Source organism: Leptodactylus fuscus, chromosome 9 (genome assembly GCF_031893055.1).
Source record: "Leptodactylus fuscus isolate aLepFus1 chromosome 9, aLepFus1.hap2, whole genome shotgun sequence".
Taxonomy (NCBI): domain Eukaryota; kingdom Metazoa; phylum Chordata; class Amphibia; order Anura; family Leptodactylidae; genus Leptodactylus; species Leptodactylus fuscus.
In genome coordinates this window covers 53,425,449-53,449,137 of record NC_134273.1, presented here as the reverse complement: position 1 = coordinate 53,449,137, position 23,689 = coordinate 53,425,449, and the positions used below count along the sequence as shown (strand labels likewise).

At 46.1% G+C, this 23,689-nt stretch overlaps 1 protein-coding gene across 1 annotated transcript in view; it reads left to right on the top strand.

Moving 5' to 3' along the window:
* The window catches only part of HMCN1 (hemicentin 1), a 222,579-nt gene that overhangs the window by 190,309 nt on the left and 8,581 nt on the right, over window positions 1–23,689 (top strand). Inside the window, exons 95-102 of the mRNA XM_075286727.1 lie at window positions 7,021–7,158; window positions 8,203–8,324; window positions 8,434–8,671; window positions 9,420–9,482; window positions 11,496–11,615; window positions 13,269–13,403; window positions 14,421–14,534; window positions 15,003–15,128. Of these exons, the coding sequence (XP_075142828.1) occupies window positions 7,021–7,158; window positions 8,203–8,324; window positions 8,434–8,671; window positions 9,420–9,482; window positions 11,496–11,615; window positions 13,269–13,403; window positions 14,421–14,534; window positions 15,003–15,128 (1,056 nt within the window). The remainder of the gene's footprint in view (window positions 1–7,020; window positions 7,159–8,202; window positions 8,325–8,433; window positions 8,672–9,419; window positions 9,483–11,495; window positions 11,616–13,268; window positions 13,404–14,420; window positions 14,535–15,002; window positions 15,129–23,689) is intronic.

Sequence of the window (23,689 nt, the reverse complement as noted above, 5' to 3'; positions counted from 1 at the left end):
GGTGACACTAGGCCCCTGAGTGGCAGTAATTTGTCCAGGGGGGCCATTAACGTGTTCCAGACCTAGGAATAAGTCTTCCAACAGGGTAGAGTTTTGCATGCCTTTGCTTCTACCCACTGTTTTTGCTGCTTAGCTTCCCTCCACATCTACTCTGCTTTCACCCCTAAACATCACCCCAGTTTATGCCTTTGCTTCTACCCAGGTTTTTTGTTGATTTAGCTTCCCTCTACATCTACACTGCTTTAGCCCCTAGACATCACCCCTGTCCATGTGGGGTCGGTGGCCTCGTCATCCACCAACTCCTCTTCCAATTGCGCACTGCCCCCTTACTGCAAACCGCACATGACCACAGCTTGCCTTGATGGCAACTGTGTCTCATGATCCCCACTTAGGTCCAGACAAGTCGGTGGCGGGTCCAAAACCCCAAAATTGGAAGGAAATGGCAGATGCTGCAGTATTTCTAACACCTGTTCCTGGTGCTCGGGCCTGGTCTGTGTTGTACCCTGCACCCTGCTTAACGCATCTGCCATATCCGAAGTTGTGCTGAGCGCATGCTAATGTTTCGTGTCCAGTGCAATGGATGGGATGGGATTTCACATAAGTCTGCCACCCATGGCCACTCATGGTTGAGCAACTGAGGGAGTTGACTTTGACGAACCCGAGGGTTTTGGAGTTGGAACTACATCAAAGGTCTGTGCTGCTCACACACTCTGCTCAACACATGATATGTTTAGTGCCAGCAGTGTGGAGACGTCGCACAACAGCCGTTGTTCCAGCAGGTACAGGCGTTGTAGGAGTGCATAGAGGCTAGCAGCGGCAACTATACACTTTAAAAACTATCCGCACAAGCGCCACACTTTCACCAGTAGCTCAGGAACATTGGGGTACCTTTTTCAAAAGATTAGCAGCAATGAGTTAAAAACGTGGCCCAGGCATGGAATATGTTGCAGGCTGCCAAGCTACAGAGCCAATCCCAGGTTACGGCCATTATCACACATGACAACATGCCTGGGCCCAGGTGCAGTGGCAAAAACCACATTGCCGTCTCATCGAGGATGGCATGACTCACTTTGTAGGCAGTGTGCTGTCTGGCCCCCAAGCTGATGAGCTTCAGCACGGCCCGCTGACGTCTCCCCACACCAGTGTTGCAGCGTTTCCAGCTCGTAGCTGGGGTCAATTTAACAGCGGAGGAGGGTGGTGTTTCAGCCCTCCTCCCAGGAATGTTGTGTGGGGAGACAAGTCAGGCCACCACATTTTGCGACCCGGTCCACGCCTCAACTACATTCAACCACTGTGCCCAAATTGAAAGGTAGCGTCCCTGTCCGCATGCACTTGTCCATTCGTAACTGGTCACATGGAACTTTAGGGCTAAGCGCTGAATTTAGGGACCGCCTCATGTTTGGGGGAAAGTGCTGGTGTGGACGGCACAGTGCGGTGGCGCAGTAGACACTCTGCCCAAAAAGGGCAGAGTGTCCCCCAGCCGGGATTCCAACATCTCCTGGGCCAGATTTCTTGAGATGAGGCCGTTGAAGCCTTGGGCATGTGGGTGGGTTGCGCTGTACTTTAGCATGAAATGAAAGGCTTGGGAGATGGGGAGTTGCTGGGAAGAGGCGCATGATGGCGCGGGCAAAAGGAGAAATGGCAGGAAAAGGTGAGGATAAGGGTGAACTCCCCAAAGTGTCAGAGGCAGATGTGGAGGTGTCCTGGCTCCTGGTCTGGACTGCAGCGCCAGCCCTGTCAACAGTGGAAGAGGCAGTGGCCGCCAGGCCAAACGACGATTATCCTGCGCTTGCTCTCACCCACTGAGCCCAGGGCTTGCCTTCCAAATGATGGCACCCGCAAGAGGTGGTGAGATTCCTCTCCGCAGATCTCCAAACCATCTTGGACTTGCAAATTGCACTAAATTTGTCATGTAACTGACATGTATATGATGAGTCTATCCATTGTCTGTTCATTTTGGTGAAAGTCAGCCTGTCAGCTGACAGACAGCTGTGCTTGTCAGTGATGATGTCACCGGCTGCTTGTACCCCCAGTTTTTGCTGCTTAGCTTGCCTCCACATCCACACTGCTTTTGCCCCTACACATCACCCCTATCCATGCCTGTGCCTCTAGCCATAAGTCTGCCACCCATGGAAACTCATGGTGCAGAAAGTGAGGGAGCTGACTCTGAGGAACCCTTGGGTTTTGTAGCTGGTACTCCATCAAAGGTCTCTGCTGCTCACACACCCTGCTGAACATACGGTATCTAGGGTTAGAGCGTGTGGTGACCTCGCACAACAGTAGGTGCTTCAGGCAGATGTAGGCCTTGCTGGAGTGTATTGCGGCTAGCTCCAGGTACTGTAGACTTGGGAAAGTGGGTGTCCAAGTGCCGCACTTTCACCCTTAGCTCAGCTAATTTGGGGTATGTTTTTAAAAATCATTGCACCACTACATTGAACATGTGGGCCAGGCATGGAACGTGTTGGAGGCTGGCAAGCTCCAGAGCCCTCCAACAAGCTAAAAAACCTGGCCCCAGGGGCAGCGGGGATAAACTAATTGCCATCTCATCCAGGATGGCATCCCTGACCTCAGAGGCAGTGTGCTGTCCGTCTCCCAAGCTGATGAGCTTCAGCCCAGCCTGCTGACGTCTCCCCACACCAGTGTTGCAGCGTTTTCAGCTCGTAGCTGGGGTAAATCTAACAGCGGAGGAGGAGGAGGGTGGTGTTTCAGCCCTCCTCCCAGGAATGTTTTGTGGGGAAACAAGTCAGGAAAATTCTTGAAACGGGAGAGTATTGCATCTTTGCCCTTGCTGCCTATGGACATCCCTTTGCCTCTAGCCACCATTTTCCCTGCTTTGCTTGCCTCCACATCCACACTGCTTTTGCCCCTAGACATCACCCCAGTCCATGCCTTAGCTTGTACCCCCAGTTTTTCCTGCTTAGCTTGCCTCCACATCCACACTGCTTTTGCCCCTAGACATCACCCCAGTCCATGCCTTAGCTTGTACCCCCAGTTTTTCCTGCTTAGCTTGCCTCCACATCCACACTGCTTTTGCCCCTAGACATCACCCCAGTCCATGCCTTAGCTTGTACCCCCAGTTTTTCCTGCTTAGCTTGCCTCCACATCCACACTGCTTTTGCCCCTAGACATCACCCCAGTCCATGCCTTAGCTTGTACCCCCAGTTTTTCCTGCTTAGCTTGCCTCCACATCCACACTGCTTTTGCCCCTAGACATCACCCCAGTCCATGCCTTAGCTTGTACCCCCAGTTTTTCCTGCTTAGCTTGCCTCCACATCCACACTGCTTTTGCCCCTAGACATCACCCCAGTCCATGCCTTAGCTTGTACCCCCAGTTTTTCCTGCTTAGCTTGCCTCCACATCCACACTGCTTTTGCCCCTAGACATCATCCCTATCCATGCCTCTTCCCCTAGCCATAACTCTGCCACCCCTGGAAACTCATGGTGCAGAAACTTTGGTTGCTGACTTTGAGGAACCCTTGGGTTTTGTAGATGGAACTCCATCAAAGGTCTGTGCAGCTCACACACCCTGCTCAAGATATGGTATTGTAGGGTTTCAGCGTGTGTGAATGACGGACAACAGCCTGTGTTTGGACAGATGTAGGCCTTGCTAGAGTGTTTTTAGGCTAGCAGCGACTCCTGTGCACTTGCAAAAGTGGGCGCACAAGCGCCGCATTTTCAACAGTAGCTTCGGTACATTTGGGTATGTTTTTAAAAAACTTTGCACCACTAGGTTAGACGTGGGCCAAACATGGAACGTGTTGGAGACTGGCAAGCTCCAGAGCCGCTACCAGGTTCCAGCCATTATCACAGGCGTAAAAATGCCAGGCCCCAGGTGTAGCAGGGAAAAAAAAATGCCATCTCAGCCAGGATGGCATCCCTGACCTCGGAGGCACTGTGCTGTCTGTCCCCCAAGCTGATGAGCTTCAGCACCGCCTGCTGACGTCTCCCCACACCAGTGTTTTAGCGTTTGCCGCTAGTAGCTGTGGTGGAGGTTGCAGCGTCGTAGGGTTTCAGTCTACTCCTGCCATGAATTTTTGCCTGGGAGAGGAGATAGGCCACCCCAGTTTGCACCCGGGGAACAGACTCCACCACATTCACCCTGCCTGTCATTAAAGATAAGCACTGCAGCATCCCTGACCACAGGCGCTTGTCCAAGTGTCAGTGGTCAAGTGGACCTTGCAGCAAAGCGCGGAACTAAGGGCCCACCTGATGTTGAGTGACACGTGCTGGTGCAAGGCGGGGACGCCACACCGGGAGAAGTTGAGACGGCTAGGGACGGCATAGTGAGGTGCCACAGTTGCCATCAGGTCCGGGAAGGCGGGAGTTTCAACAAGCCGGAACGCCAACCTCTCCTGGGCCAGCAGTTTAGCGATGTTGGCGTTCTAGGCTTGCGTGGGTGGGTGGTTAGCGGTGTATTTCTGCCGGCGCTCCAATGTCTGAGAGATGGTGGGTTGTTGTAAAGAAGCGCCTGATGGTGCCTTTGATGGTGCAGGAGAAGGAGATAAGACAGAAACAGGGGAGGATGAGGGAGAAGTCAACAAAGTGGCGGAGGCAGATGAAGTGATGTCCTGGCTCGTCCTCTGGAGTGCATCGCCAGCACTGTGAGCAGAGGCAGTGGCATGAATGGCGGGCGACGTTTGTCCTGCCGTTGCTGCCTGCCACTGATTCCATTGCTTGGATTCCAAATGACGGTGCATTGAAGTGGTGGACAGGTTGCTCTTCTCAGGGCCCCTACTCGATTTCGAGAGGCAAATTGTGTAGACGACACTATATCTGTCCTCGGCGCATTCCTTGAAAAAACTCTACACCTTCAAGAAACGTGCCCTCGATGGGGGAGTTTTTCTGGGCTGGGTACAAAAGGGAACATCTTCGGACATTCCGGGTCTGGCCTGGCTTCGGCAAAGCAGCTGACCTCTGCCTCTGGACATGTCTCTGCCTCTAGCTACCCTTTTTGGTGCTGCACCTGCCTCAACATCCACACTACTTTCCCAGCTTGACATCTGCCTTGTCCAGGTGGGGTCGGTGTCCTCGTCGTCCACCACCTCCTCTTCCAACTCCTGTCTCGCCTCCTCCTCCTGCACAATGCGCATGTCAACTGGCTGCCCTGACAGCAACTGCGTCTCATCGTCGTCGATGAGGGTGGGTTGCTGGTCATCCGCCACCAAATCGACCGGAGATGGAATGGAGGAGACTCTAGTGTTTGAGCATCTGGACACAGATACTCGTCTGTTAGGTCCGTGGAATCGCGAAATGGAGGGGCAGGTTGCGGTACAGTCAAAGGAAGGGAGAACAGCTCTGGGGAGCAGGGACAGTTGGGGTTATTGTTCTGGGAAGATTGGGAATTTTGGGTGGAAGGAGGACAAGACTGTTGGGTAAGAGGAGGTAGAGGCTGACTGGCTGGTGGACAATGTGCTTTAAGCGTTATCCGACAGCCATTGCAAGACCTGTTCCTGGTTCTCGGGCCTACTAATCTTTGTACCATTCAGCCTAGTTAATGTGGAACTTTTGTGCAAAGCGCAGAACTTAGGGCCCACCTGATGTTAAGGGACACACGCTGGTACAAGGCTCAACTCACCCTAAGTGCCAAAAACACTGCTGGTGCAAGGCTCTACTCATGCCAAGGGCCTCAATCTCTGCTGGTAGCTCAGCTTAAGGTCATGTAACTTTGTTTGGAAGGGCTCATGTTAAGGGCTAGAAAAGTGAATTTTGGAAGGTCTTACCACATCACACACACACACACACACACACACACACACTCAAAATGACAGTTAAGGGTGAGGGCTTTTGGAATTCCCATTGCCTATTCCATTTGTGGTTGTCATGGGGAACGTGATTTAAAGGGGTGGTTGTTACTGTTTGTTGAGCTTAAATTGGGGTTTGTGTCCATCCATTTGGGGAGTAAAGAAGGTTTCCAGGTATTTTCCCACTTTGATAGAGGTTTTTTTGAATGTGGAAAGTGTGTAGTTGTTAGGCAGTGATGTTGGGGTAATAGAGGGTCTTTGGTGTGTTAGATGCCCCCAGACATGCTTCCCCTGCTGTCCCAGTGTCATTCTAGAGGTGTTGGCATCATTTCCTGGGGTGTCATAGTGGACTTGGTGACCCTCCAGACACGGATTTGGGTTTCCCCCTTAACGAGTATCTGTTCCCCATAGACTATAATGGGGTTCGAAACCCGTTCGAACACACGAACATTGAGCGGCTGTTCGAATCGAATTTCGAACCTCGAACATTTTAGTGTTCGCTCATCTCTAATAATCTGTTTTAGGAAATTTGCAGATGAAGATCCAATGTTGGATCACCATTGTTTCTTCATTTTTCTTAGCCCAAGCTCATGTAGATGTATGGTATATAAGAATTTTGTGCTCCTTTATTATAGTTAGAATTAATATGTTGTAGCAAATTATTGTTTGTCACAAAGTTGCATAAATATTAAAAGTATAGGGAACATTTAATGATTGTCTTTTGATAGTCATATAAAGAATTTCTTTGCATATGTTTGGTTTTTACTTTTTTTTAAGAATTGATGATTTTTATGAACTGTGTATATGCAGACACATTGCATGAGCAGTATGAATGCTGACCCATATCAGAATCCACCTCCACCCTGTAGTCCAGGCCTTCTCCCTGCTTAGGTTCAGAGTCACTTTAAGGCCCCCCAGCAAAAAAACCAGGCGGAACAAAATGTTGCAGAAACCCATCACATTTATTTCTGCAGCGTTTTTAATTACGATTTTGCAGAGTTTTTCTCTGTTGCCTCTCTGCCCTTATTTTACCTATATGGAAGACGCCAGCGTTTCCACAGATATAATTGACATGCTACAATTTGCTAATTTATCATGGAAATGCACAGAGGCTGTCTGGCTTTATGGCAGTATATTTATTTATGTGTGTAAATATGGACAATAATTGGGCTCATTTTAATGAGTTTGGCTTCCGATCTTGTAATGCACAGGTTATAAAAAATAAATGTATGCTTTTTTGTTAAACATATAATTCATTTCATTCCTTTACCATATATAGGCCCTTCTATGAGAAATCTTGCCTCCATTTTGAATCCTATATATTGGACTGTAGCAAGAGAAATGGAGGAAGCAGTGAATGGATTTACGCTTACAGGTGGTGAATTTATTAGGGAGTCACAAGTGGAGTTTGCAACAGGTATGTGAAAGCTTCATTCTTATTAAACACATTTTCAGCAGCACAGTATTCAATATTTAGCAACACAGGAAAATAAATGAAGACACGTAATGGGCGAGATTTATAAAAAAAAAGTGCCAGGATTCTCGTATAATTTGCCCCAAAAATGCCTAGCATGCTGTGCGCCATATTTATAATTTATTAGACTGACATGCCCAAAAAGAGGAATAGCCTCTGGTCAAAGGGGCATGGCTTTGTGGGAAAGCGGTGTGCTTCAAGTTGCCTCATACACAGTCTAAGCAGATTTATCAAACAGCCTCATAAATTTTGATAAATCTGGTGTACGGTAGTTTAAGACTGTCTAGTCTATGTCTGCACTGTCTGGCTTTTAGACAGTACTAGTAAATCTGCCCCAATGTGTCTATCATGTATAATAATAATAATAATAGTAAAGGGCGTATGCCACTAAGAATATTTATCCTCTATCTAAAGGATACCCCCACCAACGCTGAGAGGTCTTTTACCCCATTGTCCTCTCAGTCTCACTGGAGCTGCTGACTGAATGTAGTTGCGCCTCTTACAGGACACATCCACCCTCCCATTCACTTCAATTGAACCATCAGAGATAGCCGAAGTTCAGTGCTCTAACATTGAAGTGAATGGGATTGTTGATGAATCCCTTCCACCACAGGCATGGCTACATCGGTCAGGTTGAATGCACAATGGGGTAAAAAAAAAACAAAAAAAAACACCTTTTGCAGAATCAGTAGGGGTCTCAGTGGTCAGACTCCGATTAGCTGTTTATCCTCAAACTTAAGGTTACAGGATAAATATTTTCCTGTAAATTTGGCAAAATCTGATAAAAAATCTAATTCAATAAAGAAGGCATGACTTAAGTTATGTTATATAGGCCTTGGCATATGTTTGTTTTGTTGTTTGATATTATCCCATGATTGGAAGCCATAAAGAAGCTGAATCATGATGTGACGGGGCCTGTAAACTATGAAGGTATGTCACAGAAATAATCAAGGAGATGAATGATTTCTACCGTATGTAAACTTATAGGAGAAGTCTTGCGGATCACTCATACTGCCCGGGGTCTTGATGCTGATGGCTTCCTAATTTTGGATACTGTGGTAAAAGGATATATTCTTCAGTTACAATCATCTACTGACATCATGTTAAAGGTAAACATTGACTATGTGTACATTTCCATCTTTCCCATCATTTTCAGCAGACATTATAAGCCTAATTAGATTTGTGAACCTGAAGACGTGTATACGTGTATACTTTTAGGATTACACAGAAGATTACGTCCAAACAGGTCTTGGACAGCTTTATGCTTACTCGACAAGAATGTTCTACTTGGATGGAGTCAGTGTACCATATGCCTGGAATCACACTGTCAGTTATGATCCCAGTCATGGCAAGATGCCTTTTATGGTGGAGATTTTACGTGTATCTTCTGTACAAGCCGATTACAACCCTCTAGAAGAAACTCTAAGTTTTGAGATGCATGCTTCCATCTCCAAAGGTAAGCTTTTCACAGTGGGACAAAACTTTCTAACTTCAAAGAAAACCTGTCACCAGTGTTCCCAATATGGTGTGACTTTAACCTTGGAAAGCCTTTTTGCCTTATTAGACATTGGCATCAGTCCCTGATGAAGGCATTAATCTGCGTTATGGTAGTGATGGGGTTAACTGCTATTACTATGAGGCATATGGCGTTACTAAGCTGTAATGCACATGATCAGACTTTTTATCTGCAATGGTGGAAAAAATGATGGACTATTATATTTCAATGGGCCCGTGCATATAGATGCCGTCGCTTTTGTGGCCGTGTGTCCGAGCCAAATTGAAGAGCTACAACTTATGACTAGGCTTATACTCGAGTCAATAAGTTTTCCCAGTTTTTTGTGGTAAAATTAGGACTCTCGGCTTATATACGGGTCAGCTTATACTTGAGTATATACCGTATAGTGTTATAGTATATATAACATATAGGGTTTACTTCTGCAGTGTGGGGATGAGATTAAGGCTAAAGTTTCCCCTGCTGACTTTCTGCTTCCATTACACCTATAGGGAAACCGCCAGTGTTTTAGCAACAGTTTTGGAAATCGCAGCGTCTCTACATGTATTTTTCCACAATGTATGGATGGAATTTGCTTGATTTTTCTTTTTTTCTGCTGTATTTCTGCATCATACATTCTCAGCTAGAAGGATTGTATAGATAACTATAGAATGCATTAACCAGATTTTCTTACCAAATTTTTCTCTAACAGGTGATCTCAACAACCAGTGTCCCTCTGGATTTAGTTTTGACTTCTCTGGACTATACTGTGAAGGTAAAAAAAAAATAAAAATCATTATCTCCCCATTATCTCTCATTTTCACTTTCATTTTTAGCCTGTTTTTATTATTAATAGCTGAGCATCACAGTTGGGCACAAACTGTCAGTAATCCCAATCGCACAAGGCTGGTAATGACTGGACTGCTGAAAACTGGACATTATAAAACAATGGTGCTAAATCGGTGGAGGAGAGGGGAAGACAGAAAATATATTAATCTATAGAGATCAAAATGACGCTTAGGAGTCCCAAATCAAGGTCGTCCAGCAAAGATTGTCAAGAGAAGGAAGCTTCATCAGGGAGGTTATGTACAGTAAGGCTTAGGCCCCATGTTGCTGAAACACAACTTTTTTGTTTTGGTTGTATTTTTTTGAGCCAAAGCTGGGCGTGGTTTAAGTAGAAGGTAGAAGTACAAGTACTTCTTATATATTACCTATTCCTTTTGTAGCCGTGCTTGGCTTTCACTGAAAAAATACAGCAAAATCTGCAACAAAAAAGCTGCATTTCAGCAACTTGGGGCCTCCGCATGAGGAGTATGGCCTCGGAGATGGATGTGTGAGGTCCATGATTTTCAAAGACAGCACCCCCACACCCTACTCATTTGCAGATGGTATGCTGCCCATGGTTGATCTGCTTTTTACATATGTGAAATTCAGATCCATTTTTTTATTTTGATTCATTTTCTATATTTTGCATGTTTCTGTGTCCATGAAAAACAGATAACACATGGATGTCATCCTTTTTTTCATGGACCCATAGACTTTCCTTGATATGATACATCCATTAAAAAAGGAAGCACTTCTGTTGTGACATCACCGACATCTGAATAAACACTTTGAAATGAATTGGCACATATGGTGTCTGAAAAATGCAGATGGCTTACATTCATGATACGAAGTGTGAATAAGGCCTAATAGAGACATTGAGCTCATACTTGGTGATATCAGGAAAAGGTAGAACAGAGAAAATATGCAAGCAGGAGTTCCACAATGACACACGGGTGCAGTTAAGGGTCAGTACCTAAGTGGTATCAGCCAAAGTAAGGTTGTGTTCACATCTGTGGCAGAGTTTTTGTTGGAGACTTTGATGGTAAAATCAACAAAAATTGACAAAGAGAAAATTTTTGTATGTAGGACTTTTTCCCTCCGTTGCTTTCAGCTTTGAAATGGCTGACACTCAAAAGACACCTGGTGGACCCCATTATAATCAATGGGGTCCATCGGTGTCCATGTGTAATCGCTATTTTAGCAGAACTAGTTTGAACCTAGAGTAAGGGAGCCTTCACACGATGTAATGCTGCGCTCATTCTGATCGAAAAAACACGTTCAGAATGAGCGCGTAAAAAGCAGCTCCCATTGACTTGAATAGGAGCCGGCATATGTGCGCTCCCCATTGAAATCAATGGGAGGCTTTTTTCCCTATTGTTTTCAATGTGATATGCGCGTAGCTGGTGTTTGATATGCGCGTAGCTGGTGTTTGAATACAGTAGCTTGATCTGGATTCCAATTTTCACTTCCAAAGCTGGATTTCAGTAGTCTTTGAGAGGAATTGATGATTTATTAAATCCAGCACAACACATCAAGATCATACACCAAGCCTGTCCACACATACAAACATTGTACATAACATAAAAACCTATCTGTCTGTGTTTCTGGCTGCCTCTACATCTGTCTCCCTACTCATCCACCTTAGTAGTAGTATTAAATAGGATACCAAACTGGATTACAATACTGTGACAGATACATATTTTTTCTTTCATGCATATCCAAGCAGTAAAACATGAGAAAAGTCTAGCAGTCTGGTCTTTAGAATGGGCAGATCCCGTAAGAAGCCCAGATATGTTATTGCTCATTGGCATCAGGAGACTGGGAAAATTTAAGTGCAGCTTAAACACATTTCAAACCACATTTTACAACCTTTTTTTTGTGTGTGCCAGTTGCTTTTGCCCTGTAAGGCTTTCCATGAATGACTATGTAGTCTGTATAACTCCTATTTATTGAACATTTACAGATGATGATGAATGTGCTGCCCATAGCCCATGTTCCCATGCATGCCATAATATTATGGGAAGTTATTACTGTTCATGTCCCAAAGGCCTGATGAGCTCTACAGATGGGAGGACGTGCCATGGTAAGCTATTCTGTCCTCTGAATGGATTTGCAGTATTAATGACTTGAAGGATTAAGCACTTTTTTTTGTATTTAGAATAAACATTTTTTTGTATTTAAACTAAAAATTCCAGTAATAATGTTAGAATAACACTACTTGATATCTAGGCTTAGTTTACACGCAGTTACGCGTGTGCATATTCCGTCGTGGCTGCCGCGACGAGATGCCGGTGCAGTGCACGGCATCCCATCGCGGCTTTCCACTCCAGATTAGGCCCAAATGAATGGGCCTAGTCTGGAGGGGGCTGTCGTGAGGCAGATATTATTTATAGGGAGAGAGAATACAATATGTTGGCCTTTTAGGAAGAAAAACCTCTTATTGGCCTGAATCTCTCTCTTGAGGAAACATTATTTTAGTCAGAGAGTTATTTCTATCTTTGTGTGTGATACTTTTAATCTTTTCTAATAAAGAATGTATTTTAATACGTCCTATGTTAGGGATACCCTTATTTTTGGTATAGTTTTGGAGCTATTAGGCACGTAATACCTTTATTACCCTTATCTATTCTAGTTATATCTATATTACTTCCAGAGATATCACTGGTTGAAAATACAGTTAGGACATACTGATAGGGAAAAAACATACATTGTGAGCTCTATGTGGGGCTCACAATCTACATTAAAAAAAAAAAAAAAAAAAGAAAGGAGACAAAATGTGTTAATAAAGTATATTACATAATTTATTAATGACGCAATTACTTCCAGAAAATCAAAAGTAGACCAAAAGTCTAGTTACACTTTATCGCATAAACAATATTTTTCATGGGATATCCCCTTTTAACAGCCAAGAATCCCATATGTCCCTTGCCTTTCCTCCAGTGCAATCTGTGATAGTGTAATCTGTATCCTCGAGTCACTGGTAGATGGCTCATAAAGGTATTGTCCAGCCCAAAATGTATTTTCATACTGCATCTATGGGAGTCTGACACCTGGACCCTACACAGATCAGTTGTTAGAGCAGCTTCTGGGAGCCATAAACTGGTAGTGGGCTGGAAGCCAGTACAGTGATATTCAAGTGATAGGAGTGGAACTGCGGCCTGTATAGTGGTAGTTCCCAGGAATTGCAGAACTGCTCTTATTACTTGATTAAGCACAGTGCTGTACATACTCCTTGTCCACTAGCAGTTTCTAGTACCAGGAGGCTGCTGAAACAGCTGATCTATGTGGGAACTGGTTTGTTGGACCTTCACAGATCACATAATGATGACTTATCCTGTGGATAAGGTCTTCAGTATGAAAATGTATTTGGGGGCCAAACAACCCCTTTAAAGAAGGTGGGTGATACAACGTGCCTGTTGTATTTAGACAACACCAACATGTAGAGGGAATACCAGGATTAAGAGTGTGGAGCAAGGCTGGGGTATGGTACCAATGCATGAGTATTTTATTTTGGGTTTCCCAGAACATTACACATGACTTAGCCTCACGGGACCATATCATTTGTCACTCACCAGGTGCATCTGCCCATCCTGTGCCTCAGGCCCATACCTCCAGAGTCAAAAGAGTCCAATATATATCAGAGATTATACCCTTTAAAGAGGTCCCAGCTCGGTATAATCTTTCAAAAGTGTTAGGGACCTTAATAATTATCTTCAGTTCACTTTAATATTTGCAGACATTGATGAGTGCACATTGGAAGAAGCTGTTTGTCGTAAAAATGAAGAGTGCAGAAACACCATTGGTTCATATTCCTGTACTCTGAAATGTGCAGTTGGATTCAGAGCTTCTGCCAATGGCCTAGACTGTAAAGGTAAGTTATGGGTTAAAAAAATGTGGAAAATTTTTGTGATACATTCTTAAAGTCTTAGACCTGGTTCAAAACTGCATTTGGGGGAGTCCGCATTGGGGTTCCCCCAAATGGATTACTGAACGCATTGGCAAGTGGTGAGCTTAGCGAACATGCGGACAGAAAAGTACATGAACTATTTTCCTGTCCTTCAAATATTTTGTACCCACACAGTAAGGCCCATCATCTCGGATGGAAAAGTATCTTTTTTTTTTGTTGAAGATTTTGCTGTGGTCTTGTTTTTTGTTTTTTTTTTGTAGCCAACGCCAGAGGTGGATAGCACATATTTTCAGTCTTAGAACTGTTATACACACTGTAGATTTTATACAGAAATCTCTGTGACTCTCCCAGTTATTTTAGGCTTCCAGAAATCCATGCACATGTTGCAAGAATTTCTTTCCAGTCAAAAGTATGGAAGGGATTTTCAGTTGCATGAAGTTCTGCCACAAACCTGTGTGACTATATCCTAAACATTTAGCTGATTTCATCCCAAATTTGATACAAAGCAGCTTAAAGGAGTTGTCTGTTTTCAGACCAATATTGAGAAACAAATGTTATTGTTTGTATGGTAAAAGTAGACCATGTCCTCTTATAGCAAAAGCCAAACTCCAAGCTGCTTATTACCTCTCTGAAGAGAATAATGTCTAAAAGGATAGCTAACCCATGTTTTATGAGTATTGAGCCCTGATATTGAGGCTTAATCTATGCTGAATGTAATAATAGCAGTAGTGTGCCAAAGTCATCACAATTTTAATGAACATGAAGGATCTAATGTTCGAAAACCATTTGGGAGTTGGAATTGTTTTGACATAAAGCGATGGGAGCCCCAAAGTGAAAAAATTAAGAACAATAATATTCCTTTTCATTGCTCTTAATTCTATGTCACTCTAGGAATATTGATTCCTTTGTAATAACAGTTTAGGATATCTTATGATAACTGTACTGTAGATTTTGTTAATCTTTCTTTCATAAATCTTACAGATATCAATGAGTGTCAAGAATCAAATCCTTGTCATCAGCGATGCCTCAATAGCATTGGCAGCTATCACTGTGGCTGTGATCCAGGCTTCTATCTGAAAGGCAGAAGATGTTTCGGTAAGTCTGTATGAATGACGTATGTATATCAAAGGAATGTCACAGAGACTGACTACTTACATGTAAGCCGAGAGGACTGTTAGATTGGACGTCGTAGATATTTCTATTATGGAAGGCACTGAGGTTGACAGTTATGGGGCACTATTATGGAGGCACTATGGCTGATATTGTAAAAGAGAAGCTGTCCATGTCACTGCTCGATAGGCACTGTGACGGACAGTTATGGGGGACTATTATGGAGGCACTATGGCTCGTATTGTAAAAGGGAAGCTGTACATGTCACTGCTCAATAGGCACTGTGACGGACAGCTATGGGGCACTATTATGGAGACACTATGGCTGGTATTGTAAAAGGGAAGCTGTACATGTCACTGCTCAATATGCACTGTTGTGTACGTTTTGGGACATTGGAGCTGATATCTTAATAAGGGCCACAAGGACAATCCTCATATATGTATTTCTTTACAGATGTAAATGAATGCCGTCAGAGTGTTTGCAGACCAGACCAACTGTGCAAGAACACACGGGGAAGTTATAAGTGCATTGATTTATGTCCCAGTGGATTTACAAAGGCAGAAAATGGATCATGTGTTGGTGCGTATTGTACATCTCCTAGGACATCTGTAAAAAAATTATTTTCAGGACTAGCTAAAAGATGTTTTTCCACTTATGTACCTTGATCCCAAAAATGTATATCTAAAAGATGATGAGTCCTGCAAGTGAATACATTTAGAACTACTAGCAAATTTGAAGTACTAAGGAAGCTACATGGTTTAGGGAGCCATCATAGCCCTCACAGTACTGCCCACTGTTTAGGCTTCTTTAATGATATAGAATAGTTTTAGGGAACACCCAGAAATAAGTAGAATTAATTCAGTCAAAATGATGCTATTCAATCCATGAAACCATAACAATTCCACAGAGGAATATCATAATGCACATATACACTGCGTGCAGAATTATTAGGCAAGTTGTATTTGAGAGAATTATTTTTATTATTGTTCAACAACTATGTTCTCAATCAACTGGCAGTACATCTGGGAGTTGAGCCTCACTCCATCCTCAACCCGAAAAGGTCCCACAAGTTCATCTTTCATGATACCAGCCCATACCAGTACCCCACCTCCACCTTGCTGGCGTCTGAGTCCGGAGTGGAGCTCTCTGCCCTTTACTGATCCAGCCTCGGGCCCATCCATCTGGCCCATCAAGAGTCACTCTCATTTCATCAGTCCATAAAACCTTAGAAAAATAAGTCTCAAGATATTTCTTGGCCCAGTCTTGACGTTTTATCTTATGTTTCTTGTTCAAAGGTGGTCATTTTTCAGCCTTCCTTACCTTGGCCATGTCCCTGAGTATCGCACACCTTGTGCTTTTTGTTACTCCAGTAACGTTGCAGCTCTGAAATGTGGCAAAACTGGTGGCAAATGGCATCTTGGCAGCTTCACGCTTGATTTTCCTCAATTCATAGGCAGTTATTTGGCGCTTTTTTTTTTTTTTTTTTTTCATCAACCCACTTCTTGCGACCCTGTTGGCTATTTGCCATGAAATGTTTGATTGTTCGGTGATCACGCTTCAAAGGTTTTGCAGTTTCAAGACTGCTGCATCCCTCTGCAAGACATCTCACAATTTTTGACTTTTCAGAGTCCGGCAAATCTCTCTTCTTACCCATTTTGCCAAAGGAAAGGAAGTTGCCTAATAATTACGTACTAGAGATGAGCGAACACTAGAATGTTCGAGGTTCGAAATTCGAATCGAACAGCCGCTCACTGTTCGTGTGTTCGAACGGGTTTCGAACCCCATTATAGTCTATGGGGAACATATACTCGTTAAGGGGGAAACCCAAATCCGTGTCTGGAGGGTCACCAAGTCCACTATGACACCACAGGAAATGATGCCAACACCTCTGGAATGACACTGGGACAGCAGGGGAAGCATGTCTGGGGGCATCTAACACACCAAAGACCCTCTATTACCCCAACATCACAGCCTAACAACTACACACTTTACACACTCAATACCACCTCTCTGACAGTAGGAAAACACCTTGAAACATGTGTATTTGGCACTTGCAGTGAGGAGAGCTTGTCACCAGCAGTGAATTTGGCCCTTGTAGTAAGTTGAGGTTGGCACCAACATTTGTTTTGAAAATCAGGGTGGATTGAGCCTCTAACCAGCAGAGTTTGGGCAAATTCATGGTGGAGGGAGCCTCTAAAAACCCCAGTTTGGACCAATTCATGGTGGAGGGAGCCTCTAAAAACCCCAGTTTGGACCAATTCATGGTGGAGGGAGCCTCTAAACAGCCCAGTTTGGACCAATTCATGGTGGAGGGAGCCTCTAAAAACCCCAATTTGGACCAGTTCATGGTGGAGGGAGCCTCTAACCAGCCCAGTTTGGACCAATTCATGGTGGAGGGAGCCTCTAACCAGCCCAGTTTGGGCAAATTCATGGTGGAGGGAGCCTCTAAAAACCCCAATTTGGACCAATTCATGGTGGAGGGAGCCTCTAAACAGCCCAGTTTGGGCAAATTCATGGTGGAGGGAGCCTCTAAAAACCCCAGTTTGGACCAATTCATGGTGGAGGGAGCCTCTAAAAACCCCAGTTTGGACCAATTCATGGTGGAGGGAGCCTCTAAAAAACCCAGTTTGGACCAATTCATGGTGGAGGGAGCCTCTAAACAGCCCAGTTTGGGCAAATTCATGGTGGAGGGAGCCTCTAAAAACCCCAGTTTGGACCAATTCATGGTGGAGGGAGCCTCTAAAAACCCCAGTTTGGACCAATTCATGGTGGAGGGAGCCTCTAAAAACCCCAGTTTGGACCAATTCATGGTGGAGGGAGCCTCTAAAAACCCCAGTTTGGACCAATTCATGGTGGAGGGAGCCTCTAAAAACCCCAGTTTGGACCAATTCATGGTGGAGGGAGCCTCTAAAAAACCCAGTTTGGACCAATTCATGGTGGAGGGAGCCTCTAACCAGCCCAGTTTGGACCAATTCATGGTGGAGGGAGCCTCTAAAAACCCCAGTTTGGACCAATTCATGGTGGAGGGAGCCTCTAAACAGCCCAGTTTGGACCAATTCATGGTGGAGGGAGCCTCTAAAAACCCCAATTTGGACCAATTCATGGTGGAGGGAGCCTCTAACCAGCCCAGTTTGGACCAATTCATGGTGGAGGGAGCCTCTAACCAGCCCAGTTTGGGCAAATTCATGGTGGAGGGAGCCTCTAAAAACCCCAATTTGGACCAATTCATGGTGGAGGGAGCCTCTAAACAGCCCAGTTTTGGCAAATTCATGGTGGAGGGAGCCTCTAAAAACCCCAGTTTGGACCAATTCATGGTGGAGGGAGCCTCTAAAAAACCCAGTTTGGACCAATTCATGGTGGAGGGAGCCTCTAAAAAACCCAGTTTGGACCAATTCATGGTGGAGGGAGCCTCTAACCAGCCCAGTTTGGACCAATTCATGGTGGAGGGAGCCTCTAAAAACCCCAGTTTGGACCAATTCATGGTGGAGGGAGCCTCTAAACAGCCCAGTTTGGACCAATTCATGGTGGAGGGAGCCTCTAAAAACCCCAATTTGGACCAATTCATGGTGGAGGGAGCCTCTAACCAGCCCAGTTTGGACCAATTCATGGTGGAGGGAGCCTCTAACCAGCCCAGTTTGGGAAAATTCATGGTGGAGGGAGCCTCTAACCAGCCCATTTTGGGATAAATATAACAGTCCATGGAGTCTCATCTTCCTCTTGTTTGGTGACAGCTGGACACGTATTGGGCAGCGATCTCCACAGTGGCCTCTTCTTCTCCCAGTAGGATGTAGAGTTTCCTCTTCTCGTCTGCAGATATGAAGTCTGGGATGTGGGCAGAGAGTCTTTGGTAGTAGACGGCCCTCATAGCTGAGTATTTGGTGCAGTGTAGCAGGAAGTGGGTCTCGTCTTCTAGGGCCCCCTGGTCACAGTGCTGGCACAGTCTCTTCTCCCGTGGCTTGTACGTCTGTCTGTATCGCCCCGTCTCTATCTCTAGGTTGTGGGCGCTCAGTCTGTATCGGCTCAGGGTCTGTCTGTGCTTGGGATGGCGTATTCTCTCCAGGTAGGTGGCCATGGTGTAGTCCCTTTGTAGGGATTGGTACACGGTGAGTTTCTTGGAGTTATTTATTTCGTTTCTCCATTCTTCAATGTACCGCTCTCTGTTTGCCTCTGCTAGTATTAGCAGAATTGTGCAACGCTTATGGTGGATGAGTATGAGGATGCGGAGGAATTGGAGAGGTTGAGTACAGACATGGAGTTTCATGTTGGGGTGCTTTACACAGGTGGGCACAAAAATGAAGGCTCTATCCAGTGGTGGTTCATTTTTATCAAAGTGAGCCGGTCGGCACTCTCAGCTGACAGACGGGTGCGCTTGTCAGTGATGATGCCACCGGCTGCACTGAACACCCTCTCAGATAGGACGCTGGCGGCAGGACAGGACAGCACCTCCAAGGCATATAGGGCAAGTTCAAGCCACAGGTCCAACTTCGACACCCAATACGTGTAGGGCGCAGAGGGGTCGGAGAGGACAGGGCTGTGGTCGGAAAGGTATTCCCGCAACATGCGCCTATACTTCTCACGCCTGGTGACACTAGGACCCTCTGTGGCGGCACTTTGGCGAGGGGGTGCCATTAAGGTGTCCCAGACCTTAGACAGTGTGCCCCTCGTTTGTGTGGACCGGTGAGAACTTGGTCGCCTACTGGAGGAACTGTCCTCCCTGCCGCCAACGTCACATGCTGGAAACATCTCCATCATATTCTGCACCAATTGCCTGTGGCAAGCATTGATGCGATTGGCCCTCCCCTCTACCGGAATAAAAGACGAGATGTTGTTTTTATACCGGGGGTCAAGGATAGCAAAGATCCAGTACTGGTTGTCCTCCATGATTTTGACAATACGCTTGTCGGTTGTAAAGCACCCCAACATGAACTCAGCCATGTCTGCCACAGTGTTAGTTGGCATGACTCCTCTGGCCCCACCGGAAAGTTCAATCTCCATTTCCTCCTCATCCTCCATGTCTACCCATCCACGCTGCAACAATGGGACAATTCGAAGTTGCCCGGAAGCCTCCTGTATCACCATCACATCATCGGACAACTCTTCTTCCTCCTCCTCCTCCTCCTCCATTAAACGCGATGAAGCGGACAGATGTGTGGACCTACTCTCCAGCTGTGACGGATCGGATGCTATCCCTGACTCCTCTGTGTGATCTGAGTTATCCCTGATGTCAATCAGGGATTCTCTCAGAACACACAAGAGCGGGATTGTAAGGCTCACCATCGCATCCTCAGAGCTCACCCTCCTTGTGGACTCCTCAAACACCCGTAGGATGTCACAAAGGTCTCTCATCCATGGCCACTCATGGATGAGAAACTGAGGCAGCTGACTTTGTGGCACCCTAGGGTTTTGTAGCTGGTATTCCATCAAAGGTCTCTGCTGCTCAACCACTCTATTCAACATCTGAAACGTTGAGTTCCAGCGTGTGGGGACGTCGCACAAAAGCCGGTGTTGTGGCACATGCAGGCGTTGCTGGAGAGATTTTAAGCTAGCAGCGGCTACTGTCGACTTGCGAAAGTGGGCGCACATGCGCCGCACTTTCACCAGTAGCTCTGGAACATTGGGGTAGCTCTTTAGGAAACGTTGCACCACTAGGTTGAAGACGTGGGCCAGGCATGGAACATGTTGGAGTCCGGCAAGCTCCAGAGCTGCTACCAGGTTCCGGCCGTTATCACAAACGACCATGCCTGGGCCCAGGTGCAGCGGCTCAAACCATATTGCCGTCTCATCGAGGAGGGCATCCCTCACCTCGGAGGCAGTGTGCTGTCTGTCCCCCAAGCTGATCAGCTTCAGCACAGCCTGCTGACGTCTACCAACGCCAGTGCTGCAACGTTTCCAACTCGTAGCTGGGGTCAATCTAACAGCGGAGGAGGAGGCGGTGGCGGAGGAGGAGGCGGTGGCGGAGGAGGAGGAGGTAGAGGAGGAGGAGGAGGGGGGTGTTCTTCTCGTGTCCCTGCCAGGAATGTTAGGCGGGGAGACGAGGTACACCGGGCCAGTTTGGGAAGCAGTCCCAGCCTCAACTACATTCACCCAGTGTGCCGTCAGTGAAATGTAGCGTCCCTGTCCGCATGCACTTGTCCACGCGTCGGTGGTCAAGTGGACCTTTGTGCAAAGCGCGGAACTAAGGGCCCGCCTGATGTTGAGTGACACGTGCTGGTGCAAGGCGGGGACGGCACACCGGGAGAAGTAGTGACGGCTAGGGACGGCATAGCGAGGTGCCGCAGTTGCCATCAGGTCCAGGAAGGCGGGAGTTTCAACAAGCCGGAACGCCAACATCTCCTGGGCCAGCAGTTTAGCGATGTTGGCGTTCAAGGCTTGCGCGTGTGGGTGGTTAGCAGTGTATTTCTGCCGCCGCTCCAATGTCTGAGAGATGGTGGGTTGTTGTAAAGAAGCGCCTGATGGTGCCTTTGATGGTGCAGGAGAAGGAGATAAGACAGGAACAGGGGAGGATGAGGGAGAAGTCAACAAAGTGGCGGAGGCAGATGAAGTGGTGTCCTGGCTCGTCCTCTGGAGTGCATCGCCAGCACAGTCAGCAGTGGCAGTGGCAGAGGCAGAGGCAGTGGCAGAGGCAGTGGCAGTGGCGTGAACGGCAGGCGGCCTTTGTCCTGCCGTTGCTGCCTGCCACTGATTCCAGTGCTTGGATTCCAAATGACGGCGCATTGAAGTGGTGGACAGGTTGCTCTTCTCAGAGCCCCTAATCAATTTCGAGAGGCAAATTGTGCAGACAACACTATATCTGTCCTCGGCGCATTCCTTGAAAAAACTCCACACCTTCGAGAAACGTGCCCTCGAGGTGGGAGTTTTTCGGGGCTGGGTACGAACTGGAACATCTTGGGAGATTCCGGGTGTGGCCTGGCTTCGCCTAAGCTGCTGACCTCTGCCTCTGCCTCTAGCTACCCTTTTTGGTGCTGCACTTGCCTCAACATCCACACTACTTTCCCCGCTTGACATCCCCCCTGTCCAGGTCGGGTCAGTGTCCTCATCATCCACCACTTCCTCTTCCAACTCCTGTCTCATCTCCTCCTCCCGCACAATGCGCCGGTCAACTGGATGCCCTGACGGCAACTGCGTCACATCATCGTCGATGAGGGTGGGTTGCTGGTCATCCACCACCAAATCGAACGGAGATGGAGAAGACTCTAGTGTTTGAGCATCTGGACACAGATGCTCCTCTGTTAGGTTCGTGGAATCGTGACGTGGAGAGGCAGGTTGAGGGACAATGAAAGGAGCGGAGAACAGCTCTGGGGAGCAGGGACAGTTGGGGTTATTGTTCTGTGAACCTTGGGAATTTTGGGAGGAAGGAGGACAAGACTGTTGGGTAATAGGAGGAGAGGAGGCAGAGTCTGACTGGCTGCTGGACAATGTGCTGTAAGCGTTCTCTGACAGCCATTGCAAGACCTGTTCCTGGTTCTCGGGCCTACTAAGGTTTGTACCCTGCAGTTTAGTTAATGTGGCAAGCAACCCTGGCACTGTGGAGTGGCGCAATGCTTGCTGCCCCACAGGAGTAGGCACGGGACGCCCTGTGGCTTCACTGCTACCTTGCTCCCCAGAACCATTCCCCCGACCTCGCCCACGGCCTCGTCCACGTCCCTTTCCGGGAGCCTTGCGCATTTTGAATTCCCAGTTAGAAATTGGCACTATATACCAGTAGCAAAAATTGTGGGTGCACGTAACCCCAATATATTCTTTGAATTCCCAGTCAGACAATGGCACTATATACCAGTAGCAAGAAATGAGGGTATTTATAACCCCAATATATTCTTTGAATTACCAGTCAGAAACTGGCACTATATGGCAGTAGCAAGAAATGAGGGTATTTGTAACCCCAATATATTCTTTGAATTCCCAGTCAGAAACTGGCACTGTATACCAGTAGTAAAAATTGTGGGTGCACGTAACCCCAATATATTCTTTGAATTACCAGTCAGAAACTGGCACTATATGGCAGTAGCAAGAAATGAGGGTATTTGTAACCCCAATATATTCTTTGAATTCCCAGTCAGAAACTGGCACTGTATACCAGTAGTAAAAATTGTGGGTGCACGTAACCCCAATATATTCTTTGAATTCCCAGTCAGACAATGGCACTATATACCAGTAGCAAGAAATGAGGGTATTTATAACCCCAATATATTCTTTGAATTCCCAGTCAGACAATGGCACTGTATACCAGTAGTAAAAATTGTGGGTGCACGTAACCCCAATATATTCTTTGAATTCCCAGTCAGAAACTGGCACTATATGGCAGTAGCAAGAAATGAGGGTATTTATAACCCCAATATATTCTTTGAATTCCCAGTCAGACAATGGCACTGTATACCAGTAGTAAAAATTGTGGGTGCACGTAACCCCAATATATTCTTTGAATTACCAGTCAGAAACTGGCACTATATGGCAGTAGCAAGAAATGAGGGTATTTGTAACCCCAATATATTCTTTGAATTCCCAGTCAGAAACTGGCACTGTATACCAGTAGTAAAAATTGTGGGTGCACGTAACCCCAATATATTCTTTGAATTCCCAGTCAGACAATGGCACTATATACCAGTAGCAAGAAATGAGGGTATTTATAACCCCAATATATTCTTTGAATTACCAGTCAGAAACTGGCACTATATGGCAGTAGCAAGAAATGAGGGTATTTGTAACCCCAATATATTCTTTGAATTCCCAGTCAGAAACTGGCACTGTATACCAGTAGTAAAAATTGTGGGTGCACGTAACCCCAATATATTCTTTGAATTACCAGTCAGAAACTGGCACTATATGGCAGTAGCAAGAAATGAGGGTATTTGTAACCCCAATATATTCTTTGAATTCCCAGTCAGAAACTGGCACTGTATACCAGTAGTAAAAATTGTGGGTGCACGTAACCCCAATATATTCTTTGAATTCCCAGTCAGACAATGGCACTATATACCAGTAGCAAGAAATGAGGGTATTTATAACCCCAATATATTCTTTGAATTCCCAGTCAGACAATGGCACTGTATACCAGTAGTAAAAATTGTGGGTGCACGTAACCCCAATATAATCTTTGAATTCCCAGTCAGAAACTGGCACTATATGGCAGTAGCAAGAAATGA